Consider the following 14,117-nt stretch of genomic DNA (forward strand, 5'->3'; position numbering starts at 1 on the left):
ACTGACGTGGAGCGCGCTTCAACTCAAAGCTAGGAGAGAGGCTTAAAGCGCATTGGACAAATCACATCATCACAGCTTGCATTGCAACAACAACAAGCTTTTTGAATACAAAGTCACACTCATCGATTCTATGCATTTTTTTTAATCAGATATTTTAACAAGCCATAGCGACAAAATCAGTAGCAGTTTTAAAACACCAAAACGACTGCCTCAGACCTTACGAGTTGTTGAACGCTTTGCTTTTCAGCTTGATTCGGAACTTAGGAATCGGACGATCTGATGGCTCAGCTGATGGCTCAGCTGATGGCTCAGCCTCTGTTTCAACCTTTACCAATTCGGCACCATTGCTTGGCTCTTCTACTTTTTTAGCCTCCGCGACGACACTCTCTATCTGCTTCTCCCTAGCTGGATCCGAAGTGCTGCTCACAAGCTTTGCCATTTCTTTTTCCTTCCGTTTCTTCTCCTTCTTTAACCGTTTCTTTTCTTGGTAAACCGGGTCTTCTCTTTTCCTCTTCTTCTCTTTCTTTTCCTTGTCTTTCTTCTTATCCCTTTCTTTACTAACAGATAGTGTTTGAAGGCTCGCGTATTTCTGCTGCGCCTCGTTTTCCATACTATGATCTACTGGTATGAAGCTAGGCGCTGCGATCTGGATGTTATTATCTGCTTTCTGGCTTGCCGAAGTTTTCCCAGACTCAGCAGTGCATTGCAACTCTTTCCCAAATGTATCGCCTTCGCTTACAAATTTTACACTGCCGATACTTGCGGTCATGCGAGATCCAACATCGTGACACGAATTTACTTCCTCCACGTGATTCTGATTGCTTATGCTCACAGCATCCGTTGAGATTCTCTGTGGAGCGTCCACTGAAGCTGAACTAGTTTGTCCCCTGTCTATATCATGGCGTACCACAATCCCTTGAGATCTTTCTATGGATCGTGCTGATCCCTCGGCTCTGCTGGTCGCACCAGATGGTCTGACTTTGATCCGTATAACAGACTTCTTGACCTCGTGACTAACAGACACAGACGCCACATCAGGTTCTTTTTGACGTTCCATTATCGGAGGGTTTGGGTTTACGTCCCTATTAGCTAATTCTTCTCTGGGGGCTTCGCCATCCAGTGGAATCTCATTAACAATGGGATTTTCAAGTAAAGGTTGGTTTTGACTTTCCATGTGAGGTTCAAGATGCTGAGCCTCATACGCAGCGACAGGTTCTGGAAACCTCAGTTCAGAAACAATAGGCATGAACATTTCCTGTGATCTCGCTGGAACGCCAAAAGGAACAACATCCAGCGATTTTCCTTTGGCATCTCCAAGCGCCAAAAGTGAAGGCCCCCCTGCTTCTGCTTCCGGGACCGAGAATACATTCTTCGGCTCAATGCAAGCCTCCACATCAACAAGCTGCAAAGGTTTCTCTTTGGGCACTCCAAACAACGTTGGGGGTCTGAAAATGAGATAACGGTAAGTATATTCTGTTCAGAATGTCAAAAACTACGGTGAAAGCAGAAGAAGACCAATATGTAATTCTCTTTAGGTTCAAAAATGAAGACACTTGAATTTCAAACAAAATTCACGAAAGGGAATAAAGTAATGTCCACAAACACGATGCATCAGCTACAAAACCTTCATAGCTTAAGAAAAATAGTAAATTATGTACTATGACTCAAGACTTACTTTTGTGCTACCCACAGGAAACCATAACGAATAAAAAAACAAATGCACGGCATGAGAAGAGTACTTGTGAAAATTATCTGGCAGACAATGAATGTAAAAGCCACAGACCTTCCAGCGAGGATTTGGAAAATGCAGAATAAGTAGTGGCGAAGAAATTCATTGTTGAATACTACATGGCTCTTGAACAGATGCAGCAAATCAAGAAGACTAACAGTGTCGACGCAATCGTCGGAGTCATATCCAACTGCTATTTGACATAACCGCATCGTATGTACACACAATTTAACTTGCCCTGTAATCAAGAGCCAAATATATAAAAAGAAATAAATGAACTCTACCAGAAACAGAAAGCTGCTATGTCCCAGCAAGAGAATGTAACCAACCTCTCAAAGATGATTCTTCTACCACATATTTTTTAAACAACAATAGAGCAGAACTTATCCCTTTGGATTGGTACTCGATGTCAAGAAGTGCCCTACTTGCTTCTACACGAACTTGCAATATTGTATCCGAGTTTCGGAATGGTTCGATAAGTTTACAGATGTGTTCCTGAAGTCAATTAATTGCAACCTTCTGATGCTATCAGCGTTATAAGGAGAAATTGGAGAAAAATATGGAAAGAACTTACGAAACTGATGGAATCAGAAAGCTTGAGAGCAGTCTGTGCCAACGTTCTGATGCAGCTAATTGTCAAGATGCCATTGTAGCTCGGCATCAACCTAGTACATTTATCTCCAACAAGCTTTCAGTAACAAGTTCTGTCAAAACATATAAAATCATAAACATCAAACACGAGGTTACCTGTCAAACTGCAAGAGTCTGTCAATGCGCTTCAGAAGAGGGGCTAAAAACGTTAAAGTCTGCCAGGGAAACAAAGAAACATAAAGTGTTCAGCAATTCACATCTTTGCATATGAACTGAATAGGAATAAAACAGAGCTCCACTTTTTTTCTGTCACCACCTTCATCCTCCAAGACCAAATATTTTCATTTTTTTCATAAAAGCATGAGATGTCGATAAAGATATTTACAGCTAATATAATAGATGAGCTAAGTACTAAATCTTGTCTTGTCAAGTACGATTTTTTTTTTATTGATAAAATTTTGAAGGGGTTTTTCTACCCATCATAACGTCAGCAGGAAAAGACCAAAATAAAAATTAGCTAATAAATCGTAGAGTAGCCTTAACATGATAACAATCACAGACCTGTTGACAGAATTCGAGATCACCAACTGACTGAACAAGCACAGCAAGCCAGAATACATCAGAATACGGATTCCCACTGTTGTCATTGTACTATAAAAATAAAGGAGAAACGGCGAAATCAATAAAGATGATAATATGGACTGAAAACAAGCATAAACCTAATGTTTCATAGATTATAAGAAGGCTATATCAGTAAGCTACGAAAGTTTCACAAAATTTACCGTCATTAGTACATGATAAAATACTATGAAGATGTATACCTTTAGAAGCTGTAATATAAATTCAACAGCTTCTCGAGGGCTTTTCCCCTCAGCTCCCCTAACTCTTGCAATGGCATGTGGAATGGCCTAAGACAAAGCAAATAACAATGAATTTAGATAAAACAGTCAGGAATGTCGCATGCTACTACTACTGCAACAAGATTGATAGATATAACACAGGAGATCCAATCCAAATGTTCCTACGGAGACGTTCTATAACAGAGTTCAAAGTTCAAGAGAAAAAATAGATTCAACCTAACAATAACCAAAAAAGCCACGAGTGAAACAGAAGAGCTAACTGTTACAAACCATAGTATCAGAGGAATAACCATGGAAACCCCCGGAGGTAAGCAGGCTAGGAAGAGAAACATAAATCACACCCTCTCTGCAGAAGGAAATTTTCCTAAAAAACTGAACACGAAAGAAGCTTTGGGATATTTGCGAACTTATGCTCATTATTTTCATTGGCTCAACATTCATTTGTTTTCTATTCCACCATGACATAGTACTTAGTTGCCTAATTTTTTTCAGGAGAACCCCAATTTATATACTAAGCAGAGCAGTAACAGTTTTCTATCATATCGAAATGACATGTCATAGCATCTCCAGCTAACAGCTGAGATCAATTCGTGACACTATATCAAGCTCATACCCTACCTTAAATCATTACCTCAAGCACAAAATATTCTGGGAAATCACGGAAGTCATTCGGCCTGAAAGGAGAACATCAGTTTTATGAGAAATCTCCCACTGGTTACCAAAGAGATGTACAAATATTAAAAGGCACCAATCTCACTTGGGGAGTCCAATCTCTGCATCAAATCTTCTACTTTTATAAAACTTTATTAGATGTTGCAAACCCGCCCAGTCAGTCTCCTGTTAGAAATAGAAATGAGCTTAACTCAACATTTGCAGTAAGACTTATTTCAAAGGACACAAAAAGCAGTGCATGAGACCTTTAAAAAGGTGAAGTTCACAAAAATAAGTTGAAAGATGGCATAGCATGCAGTTTAAACCAATAGACATACAACATATGAAATCTGTTAAACATGCCAGGAATAAATGGGATTAAGATGAATGGAAGATTGATGATAGGAATATGGAGATCAGAAAAAACAAATTCCTCCCCTCATTCTTTCTGCAATTTAGTAGATGGAAGTTTTCCAATTATTTTTTTTTCAGTTTTTCCCACCTGAACTAAAGGAAATCTGTTCCCACAAATTTTATTTAAATGATAAAATTTCACGTGAATCATTAATTCACCGTGTTCCGTTCCTCTAAAAACATAAAAAAGTGCACATTAAAGTTCCTGATCTTATACTTTTAAAGCAGTGCCTTTTGCAATCTCTAGTTAAAATTTTGATAATTATACGTCTTGTCACTTTGGAACTTGAACAATTTTAATCATACCTCTGATGCTGTTTTAGCCATTGCAAACGCTGCGCCAATGCGTATTCTCCAGAAAACCTATATGTCACAATAATATCTTGGAGAAAAGAACTTACATCTACAAACTGGTATTTGAAAGAAGTACACTAGAGACGGACAAAACCTTGGAGTCAGTGAGAATACTATTGAGCGCATTCACAATGGAAAATGAGTGTTGTTTTAAAGCTTCAAGTGACGCAATTGCCTGTGCCTGAGCAACAACATCTCCATCCTTCTCTAGTTGATTCACCTGGTCAAAAGTCACAGAAAACACACAAGTGTGAGAAAGGATTAATTAAACCTAAAGCGTAGTCAACAAACCAGTGATGGATCTTCAGATGGCTACAATTAACAGGACAACACAAGCACACACGCACACACACAATACAGAACGACCACTTTTACGTAACATAGCTCATGAGCTTCTTGTCATGAACCATGCAGAAAGCCAAAGTAAAAGTCGACTGTTATGTACACAATATATTTTCAAGAAGTGTCAAAGCAAATCTCTTACCCACATTTGTAGGGGCTGATGAAGTTGAATCTCAGCAATATATTCCATCTCAGGGTCAGCTTTAATCCAAGTCAAAGGAGATTCAATGCTACAGAGAAACATTCAATCTATCAGTTCTTTTTCTTGTGGTCGTTGCAAGAAAACTAAACAGACCAGGAATGCCAGAAATAGCGTATCACAGCAACCCACCTTGCTTTATTTTCTAACGGTACTATAGCATCAGCATTGTCTTCAGCCCCATCAGGTTTTCCTCCCTTCTTTGGTTTTTGATAGCGTTTAGCAGCAAGTTTAGAATGACATGGTAATTCCAGTAGCTGCCATCTATCTCCAGCCATAGGCAACTTTGGATGATCGGACATTCCATCGATCTCGTAAACCCTTATACTCATAATACCCGGCCAGCCAACATCCACATCTCGGTTTTCTGAATCAGAAGTAGCCCCAATAACTGATAACCTTGCATCGAGCGAAGCTGTGCATTCGCGCAGAGCAGCCATTTCAACAATGTTTTTCCTTTTGTTGTAAGACAACCCAATCCTGGTATTATTAAACACCAGTAGAGAACATCGAGAAAAGATTTAACGACGATCCAGGTATCTATTGAGTTCAGTTCAGAAGAAAGTAACTCATAATACAAAAAAAAAATACCTTAGCATAGGACAACCGCAAGATGCAACCCATCGCTGAAAAAATTCTTTAAGAAATGGACGCTCAAGATTTCCAATCTTATTAGCAAATTGCCGGAACTGCATCTCAAAAGCGAAATTTGAGAAACACACATATGTATTAGAAACTGAATTCGAAAATTCAAGCTGAAAGATAATCAGTTGATCAAGAAGACAAATATACAAAAATCGAGGGAGTTGTTTTGTATTTGTATACAATTCGATTATGAGTTGTTGAACCAAGTTACGGATGACTGGCCGTATCACATTATGGTTGAGGGTACATTTATGACATAATTGTTAAGTATATCAAGTCACAACTGAGAGACAAATCCATTTTGATAAAACGTATGCTCCCAGAGCAAGGAAAGTATTCAGTCAAGAAAAGCTCCCAAAGAAGAAATCATCGTATAGTCATGTTACCTCCTTCGTGCTAAGGGACCGTATAGGATTAGATGGATCTTTGGCTCGAGATATAATTTTCTGCAAAATCTGTAAAACATCGAAAAGAAATTTGTTAATCACGTGTGTAAGAAAACTAACAAAGTGATTCCCTGAAAAATGATGACAACATGTCATACTTTACGAAACGAGTCTGAGCCCATTTGCTTCTCCAACATCTGAAGGACTGCTCCCTTCAGAAATAAGTAAGAAAACAATTGTTATTAGTAACAAAACGCATGTAAATATATCTCAGAAATTCATACACGGCCACAAAAATTTGAGAGCACGGAATGATAAATATGAATAGAAAATTATGCTTACTGATTTCCATGATCGTATCTTCCCATGCATCCCAATAGAATGAGTTCCAAATAGGTCCTTGCAAGAAGGAGATGCGCTCAAGCACATTGCACCACTATCATCAGCTTTACATACAGCACAGTTTGCCTGCACTTGCACCAAAAAGATTCAGAAAAATCAAGATACGAGGTTCATGACTTTGTTCAGAAATGGTTACAGGGGCGTCCAGGGAAGATTAACTCGACTTGTTGTAGTTTTAGCTTGTATATGTGAAAAAAAAAACACAAGTAGTGAGTATAAACCTTGTATCTCCGGTATCGTGCTTCATTATTTCCCAAAAACTGCTTGATAAACATATCCGTCAAGAAACCAGCAAGACCGTCGAGGAGCCAATCTGTTATAGCAACATGGACAATCATGAATCACAAGATACACGCTTTCAAATGAAGCTGATATAAAACATTGTACGCAAAGCGAAGTGTAAAAAATGTCACGCGCCCACCATCATTTGGTGACTCGGGAGTAATATAAACTCCAAACCACTGTTTTGCTAACGCAGAAGCAAGTTTAATACGCGTATCTATTGTCTGCAAAGAAAATTGAAGGTCTATCAAATTTATGCATAAAGGAAATAATAAAACACCAACAAGGAAAGAAAAATTCTTGTAAACATACGTGAAACCTTCTACACCAAAAGCCATATTCCAATGAAGGGATGAAATGCAAGAAATAGATGAACTCAGCTAGTAACATACATAAGAGGCAATGCATAATTATATTTAACTTGCTCAGATACGTTCGTTGTAGTTTTTCAAATATGCATCATACAATTTCTGGTCGGGTGTGCCTTCCATTATAATATTGACATATACACAAGATTTACATGCATGCGTCTGATAAACGTATCATCTAACCACAGGCCAATTTACCAGGCAACATTACCTGATCAATAACCCTCTCATCATATAGCATGTGGGAGCTAAAGATACTGAAAGAAGCTCCCAAAGTCGACGAGGAAACAACCATTTCAGGAGGTAAAAAGACTTGCTTGTAGAATCCAAATGGAAAGTTCGCGCTTAAATAATCCTCATAGTAGCTGTATAAGTTGATTTTCCAGTAGACAGCAAATTATACTTAGATTCAGTTTGATTACAAGGAATTGTAAGAATACAAATTTACTGACCTATAAGCTTCATGGAAAAATTCCATTGTATTACGAAGTCTCGAGATATCATACGGCAAACACAAGTTAGATATGAGAAAGTTGTTTTGATCTGGAAGGAGTTCCAATGGTCCCGCAACTAAAGACACCCACCGTGGAGCGATAGGAATAGCTAATTCGTATACATAAGTTTTTCGGCTAGTATCTTCTTTGCACATAACCTGAAGTGTGAATTTTTTAAAAAACCAACCCCCCTAAACCTTCTTGTAAAGGTACTGATAAGATTGAATGAAGGAAAATCTAAACATATTCCACATACTGTTAGCCTTCCAGATAGTTGTGCCTACAATATAACAGAGGAGAAATATTCTGTTTGATCCAGATTCATTTATAACTATACTAAGCACAATATTCTGATAATCTAAGGACTGGATATAGCTTCTTTCCTATCCAAGCTGAAACTAAATTTGACACAGATTCTATAACTATAAGTCATGAGAACCACAGCATTTTTGTAAGTTTTTCCACTCAAATTTGCACGTAAAATACTAGATCGAACAAAATGGTACTTCCTCCAATCCATTCACGTATAAAAGATATACAGCTTACCTGGTAAAGTAATTTTCCAACACTGACAGCCACAAAGTTGTGTGGAACAGTGAATTCCAGATCGAAACTGCATCCACCACAAAGTGATAAATGAAAATGGTTAAACAGGTTGAGATTCCCACTCTTGATCTCAAGAGACAAGAAACATGAAAACAGAATTAGTTCTTAAAAAAATGAATACCTGCAACGATGGTACTCATCATCTATACAAGGAAACCAACAGCGGGCTCGTCTCATTTGGTTATCGGTATGTACAATGTTCTCATCAAAATGAATTCCTGACTCTATTTTCTCTACCCAGTAGTTAATCCGAATCAGTTTAACATTCTGCGTCATATGAGGATATATAAGTAGTTAAACAAAGGGCAGTTCTCAGTTGTAACCCATAGCAGAAGATATGAGTATCAGGAATAACAAAAAAGTATCGATAGCTACCACTAGTATTGATTGCATTAGTTTTTTTAAAGTTCAGCTACCAACATGGTAAATTCTTATTTAGCATCGAACAAGTCCGATAATAGATAACTTGATATGTGTTATCTTTGGTCCACAAAAGCAGTAAAGGAAAACGAAGAGTAAGCATAGCTAAGGTGAATACTAGAAGTCTAAAACCCTAAAGCCATGTTGCTTTTAGTATACACCATAGTTAAAATCGTCAAAACAACCACGGTTTCCGATATGTAGTTCAACCACTTAAAGGCAGTTCGTGTAATTTGAAGTCCCATTACATCTCATTAATACATGTAGGGAAATCAGGAAAATTACCTGTTTTGCCTCCCCGGAGGATTGGGAACCATTTTCTAAAGTAACATTATCTAGCTGTTCAGATAAATCCTTAGAGGGCTTGCAACAGTTAATCAGTAAATTTGCTGTGTCTTCTCTCTTAAGAACCCCGACATATTCCATAGCCGCAGCATCAGCTGCTGACGCAGGGTCAGAGACCGAGTTCCAGTTACTCTCAGTTTCAGAGTTTTGATGATGCGGATAGTACTCAAACACAGTGGGTTCCCCATCTACCAAAACACTCTCAATTCCCAAATTCTCCGCGTGTAGTCCCACGATACCAATATCTGGCACACTTACTTCTAACTCTGTATGACTATAGAAAAAGAAAAAAAAATCCCATGAAAATGCAGCAAAGAATGATAAAACCAAAGGACCATACAAGTAAAACCCTAAATCATCAAGAGCAGAGGATTTCACCAAGAATTGAGAATTTCAAAGACTAATGTCGGTGTAAAATTCAACTTCTGCTCATAATTAGGGTTTCTTCATCGCGAATTGAATTAAGCAGCCAGAAATCACAATCACGCATTCGTTTCGCAGATGAACAAATCGAAAGTAAAAGAGAAGGAAACGTACCCGTAGATTTGGCGTTTTTTAAAGTCGATAGAAAGAAAGAGCTTCTGGTGAAGAACTTTAGCTCCAGTGTTCTCCGAGGTCGTCTTCGCGCCAGGAGCTTCCTCGTTCTTCGGCTTCTTAGCCTTCGCCATGTTTCCTTTTTACCCCTGAGACGTTTTGCCCGGAGAGCCACCTTCTTTATACAGCCTTCGATCGATGGGTTTGGTTCCTCTAAATTACAGAAAACTCCTCTATGTTTTAAACATTAACAAATATTCCCCTACTCTATTGTAAAATGTCTAATCTTACCATGTATGTGCATCTCATGGGCTTTTGTTAAAACGTTTCCAAATTTAGCCCATTAATTTGGAAGTCCTCTCACAACACAACACAAGTAGCGGCGGTCCTAGCGGAAACAACCAGATTTGGGAGAAATGGTAGCAGATTGGTCTAACTCAAACGCTTCCGTAGCATCTGCACATCTTGGCGGCGCTCCAGTGTGGACAACAACAACAACCCTTTCCCGAGCCGCCGCCCTGTCATCCACTTCGATCCCATCGCCCCTAGCGAAACCCTACTACACGACGAGGTCTACCGATGCGATCCCGGTGCGTTCCTCTCACACATCGCCTTCTTCCGAGTCACTCTTTCCTCCTCCCCGAGCAAGGGCTGGATCATCAAATCCGATGTGGACATCATCAACTCCGGGAGAATCCGTGTCCTTGACCCTCTCTCGCGTCTTCCGTTGCGCTGTTATTCCGAGAGCCTCGATCTTTTGGAGTTCACTGTCTCCGAGATTCGAGAAGCCTATGTGGTTGTTCACAAAGCCAAGGCAAGATTAGCGGATCCTGGATTCCTAAGAAGTGTTCTTGTCAAAGTCAAGGAAGTAGAAGATCAATATCGTCATGGAGTTCTTGGTATCGGTTGGGATGGATATATCAACTACTGGAATGGAAATGTCTTGAGGAGACTTGAACAAATGGGTGATCACTTCTCCGACATTATAGTTCGCAAAGGGGTAACTTATGTTTTGGATTCACAAGGCATTGTTTGGTGTATTAGTTCCGATCTTCAAATCTCTAGGTACCTAAGCACTTCTGTCGATGAAACTATCACTAACGGCTATAGGGGAGACATGAGATTTGTGGAAGGTTGTAAAGAGCTTTATGTTGTCGAGCGCCTCCCCAAAAAGAGTCCCCGAAAGAGAGAAGCTGAGCGCGCATTTGACTATTCCATGACGGTCGGTTTCAAGGTTTACAAGATGGATGAGGAGTTATCAAAATGGGATACAAGTTAAGACCTTGGGAGACAAGGCCTTTATGTTGGCTCCCGATACTTGTTTCTCGGTTTTGGCTCATGAGTTTCACGGATGCCTTCAAAACTCTATTTACTTCACCGAAAATTTATGGCCTAAGGTGTTCAAGCTAGGCAATGATAGTTAAGGGTGTCAAAATGGGTAAAAACCTATGGATTTACCTGTTTGTCTATTATTTTAACGGGTATGGGTTAAGTTTTTATACCCATATAAATAAATGGTTTTGATGGGAGTAAACGTCTCAAAAGTTCCTAAAAAAATTTGACAAATCTCCTATCTCCCTCTCTATTCTTCATACCCTCACTTTATTTAATAAGAGATGGTGAGACGATTTTAGTCTTCTAATTTCATTGATTTAGATTAAATTTTTAAATAAAAAAACAAATTCAACTCTCGTTTTTGACTTGAGAAACCCACCTGGTTACTCACGTCTCAATTCAGCCGCCGGCGATTCTTCTGTCGTCGGAGCTCCTACTGCCGTCGTTTTTCACCAACTCGAGTTGAATCAAGTCGTTCTTCAAAATGTAGGTGTGTTACTTCTCATTAGAGTAGCTTTTGGTTGAATTTGTTTTTGATTTGTAAATTTAGAAATTCAATTGGATTTAGATCGAAGAAAGCTTAGCACATTGGGTGTTTTACAAAGGTTTATTGGTCGATTGAGCTATCTATTAGATAAGAAAGGGATTTGGCTTTCGATTTCAGTGAATTAAGGAGATTAGAACTCGTTTACCATTCGATTCGATTTTGATAGGAGAGAGAGAATGTGGTGAAACTGGTAATACTGGTATATTTAGTAAAACTAGTAAAACTAATAGTAGTACTAATTATGATTTTTTTGTATTGGTTGGTTTGGCAGGATACAATATGCGAGAACGTCAGCCTACATTTTAAATTTGAAGGACGCATGTATAGTATAATGTTCAAGAGGAATATAACATTGTTGATGTTAAAAGCAAGGATACAAAGGAAGCTTGGGTTTGTTGAAAGTAACGTTCAGTTGCAGCTGAGCTACAAGCCACTACTGGTAGAAACATTGGAGCATTGTGAGCTTAATGATGATGAGGATGTTAATGTTTATCTAGACTCCGTTAATTATGAGAAGCGAAGATGTATGTTGTTTGTGAATGTCATCCCTTCTGACCCTCAGCCTGAGCAAGTTCCCATAGTGTCCATAGTGCCCACAGTGCCCACAATGCCCACAGTGGACCAAAGTTCTGTCGGTATGAACTTTGAATACCAACATGCGAAGGATGGTGAAATTGGACCTAACGCCATTGTTGTCTACGTAGGCAAAGAAAAGGCTGTAGAGGGTGATTCTAATAAAGAGGGTGAAGCTGAATTACGTGATGAAGGTGATGAATATACTGAGCCACGCCCTGTTGTAGAACCGTGTAAGTATATTGAACCATGGGATGACGGTTTGGATCTGACTAAACTTCAAGAATTTCCAAACAAGAAGGCATTGCAAGATGTGGTGGATAGAGCTTCATTCGCTAACTGTTTTAGTTTTGAAATAGTAAAGTCGGACAAGGTGCGTTATGTGGTCAAATGTCCTAAAGAAGGATGTAACTGGGGTTTACGAGGTGGTAGGATTCGAGATACATATATTTTCGCGATTAGAAGGCACATCAAGATGCATACATGCTCTCGGGCTAGTTAAAGTTCAAGCAACAGTAAGAGACAAGGCACTCCACAATTAGTTGCTTCTCTTTTACATGGTGATTATCCAGGGCAAATGGAAACTCCACCTCCGAAAATTATCATGGATCTTGTCAAGACAAAATTAGGTGTTAATATATCATATTCCACGGCGTTGAGAGGGAAAAATCAAGTTGTTACTGATTTGAAAGGTAGCCCAGAAGAAAGCTACAAGATGCTGCGATGTTATCTGCACATGTTAGAGAAGGTTAATCATGNAAAAATCAAGCTGTTACTGATTTGAAAGGTAGCCCAGAAGAAAGCTACAAGATGCTGCGATGTTATCTGCACATGTTAGAGAAGGTTAATCATGGTACAAGATCATATGTGCATTGCAATGAGAATAATAAATTCATGTACTTGTTCATAGCTTTGGGAGCTAGCATTGAAGGATTTAAAGTCATGAGAAAAGTTATAACTATAGATGCAACTTTTCTAAAGAACGGATATAAGGGTGTTCTTGTTTTTGCGTTGGTTCAAGATCCTAACTGTCACCATTATCCCTTGGCGTTTGGTGTTCTTGATGGTGAGAATGATGCAAGTTGGAATTGGTTTTTGGAGATGTTGAAAACCGTTGTTGGGGATTCTTCTGAAATAGTATTTATGACTGACAGAAATACAAGTCTCATTACAGCCATAGCTAATGTGTATCCTCTAGCTCATCATGGTTTTTGTATATGGCATTTATCCCAAAATGTGAAAGGTTATGCTCGTAACGTCAACAAAGACGTTGTTGCATGGAGATTCATGGAGTGTAGTAGGTTTTACACAGTGGCTGAGTTCAACATTGCTTACGCTTCTTTTACGACAAGATATCCTTCTGCTGCCAAGTATCTTGAAGAATCTACCCAGAAAGAAAGATGGGCAAGATGTGTTTTTCCAGGAGATAGATACAACCTAGACACAAGCAACTGTGTTGACTCGTTGAACAGCGTATTTAAATATGCAAGGAGGTACTTCTTGATACCCATGCTTGATGCAATACTTAAAAAAATTCTCTGAATGTTTTAATGAACATCGGAAAGATGTTGTGTCTGGATCAGTCGCAAATAAATTGGTGCCTTTAGTGGAGAACTACTTACATGATTTATGGGCAACTGCTGAGAAACTAAAGGCGATAGAGCTAAATGGTTTCGAACTTGAATACAATGTCATTGACAGTGACGAAAAGCCTTATTTGGTGAAGTTGCGATTGAGAAGTTGCAGTTGCAGGTTTTTCGATATACAAAAGTATCCTTGTGTGCATGCATTGGAGTCTTTCATTACATTCCAAAAATATGGAGGTAAGGATATCGAGTTACATGAGTTGTGTTCTAAGTATTATTGGACGGAGTTGTGGGAAATTGCATATTGCAAGACAATTTATTTAGTACCTGATAAGTCTTAATGGGATGTCCTAGATGAAGTCCAAGATATGCAGATCATGCCTCCGAATCGGAAAATAAAAAGGGGAAGAAAGAAAACAAAAAGGTATGCATCTGCTGGAGAAAAACGACCAAA

The 14,117-nt window shown here is 38.9% G+C and overlaps 2 protein-coding genes and 1 pseudogene across 2 annotated transcripts; 2 read left to right on the top strand and 1 right to left on the bottom strand.

Annotated features, from left to right (window-relative positions):
• Window positions 38-9,792, bottom strand: LOC104702098 (transcription initiation factor TFIID subunit 2-like). Its single transcript, XM_010417923.2, has 25 exons — window positions 9,626-9,792; window positions 9,029-9,362; window positions 8,445-8,590; window positions 8,264-8,330; window positions 7,676-7,875; window positions 7,435-7,588; window positions 6,995-7,079; window positions 6,795-6,886; window positions 6,514-6,639; window positions 6,330-6,383; window positions 6,172-6,240; window positions 5,732-5,829; window positions 5,273-5,620; window positions 5,084-5,171; window positions 4,694-4,819; window positions 4,552-4,608; window positions 3,938-4,017; window positions 3,812-3,854; window positions 3,142-3,228; window positions 2,882-2,971; window positions 2,477-2,535; window positions 2,304-2,394; window positions 2,059-2,224; window positions 1,784-1,967; window positions 38-1,445 (listed from the first exon to the last, which is right to left on the bottom strand). Exons 1-25 carry the CDS (start codon window positions 9,754-9,756, stop codon window positions 218-220), a joined length of 4,203 nt encoding a protein of 1,400 aa, XP_010416225.1. The 5' UTR covers window positions 9,757-9,792; the 3' UTR covers window positions 38-217.
• Window positions 9,821-11,247, top strand: LOC104704862 (annotated as a pseudogene).
• LOC109125661 lies at window positions 11,905-14,057 on the top strand. The gene is made up of 2 exons (XM_019227807.1): window positions 11,905-12,825; window positions 12,921-14,057. Exons 1-2 carry the CDS (start codon window positions 12,655-12,657, stop codon window positions 13,617-13,619), a joined length of 870 nt encoding a protein of 289 aa, XP_019083352.1. The 5' UTR covers window positions 11,905-12,654; the 3' UTR covers window positions 13,620-14,057.

This window comes from Camelina sativa, chromosome 7 (assembly GCF_000633955.1).
Source record: "Camelina sativa cultivar DH55 chromosome 7, Cs, whole genome shotgun sequence".
NCBI classification, from domain to species: Eukaryota; Viridiplantae; Streptophyta; class Magnoliopsida; order Brassicales; family Brassicaceae; genus Camelina; species Camelina sativa.

Excerpts from the sequence above, each read along its gene's own strand:
- LOC104702098 (XM_010417923.2), bottom strand. The coding sequence starts at position 9,756 with ATGGCGAAGGCTAAGAAGCCGAAGAACGAGGAAGCTCCTGGCGCGAAG. Across the intron at positions 7,080-7,434 it reads ATGAGAGGGTTATTGATCAG|ACAATAGATACGCGTATTAA; the intron begins GTAATGTTGCCT and ends TTTTCTTTGCAG. Across the intron at positions 1,968-2,058 it reads AGAAGAATCATCTTTGAGAG|GGCAAGTTAAATTGTGTGTA; the intron begins GTTGGTTACATT and ends TCTTGATTACAG.
- LOC109125661 (XM_019227807.1), top strand. The coding sequence starts at position 12,655 with ATGGAAACTCCACCTCCGAAAATTATCATGGATCTTGTCAAGACAAAA.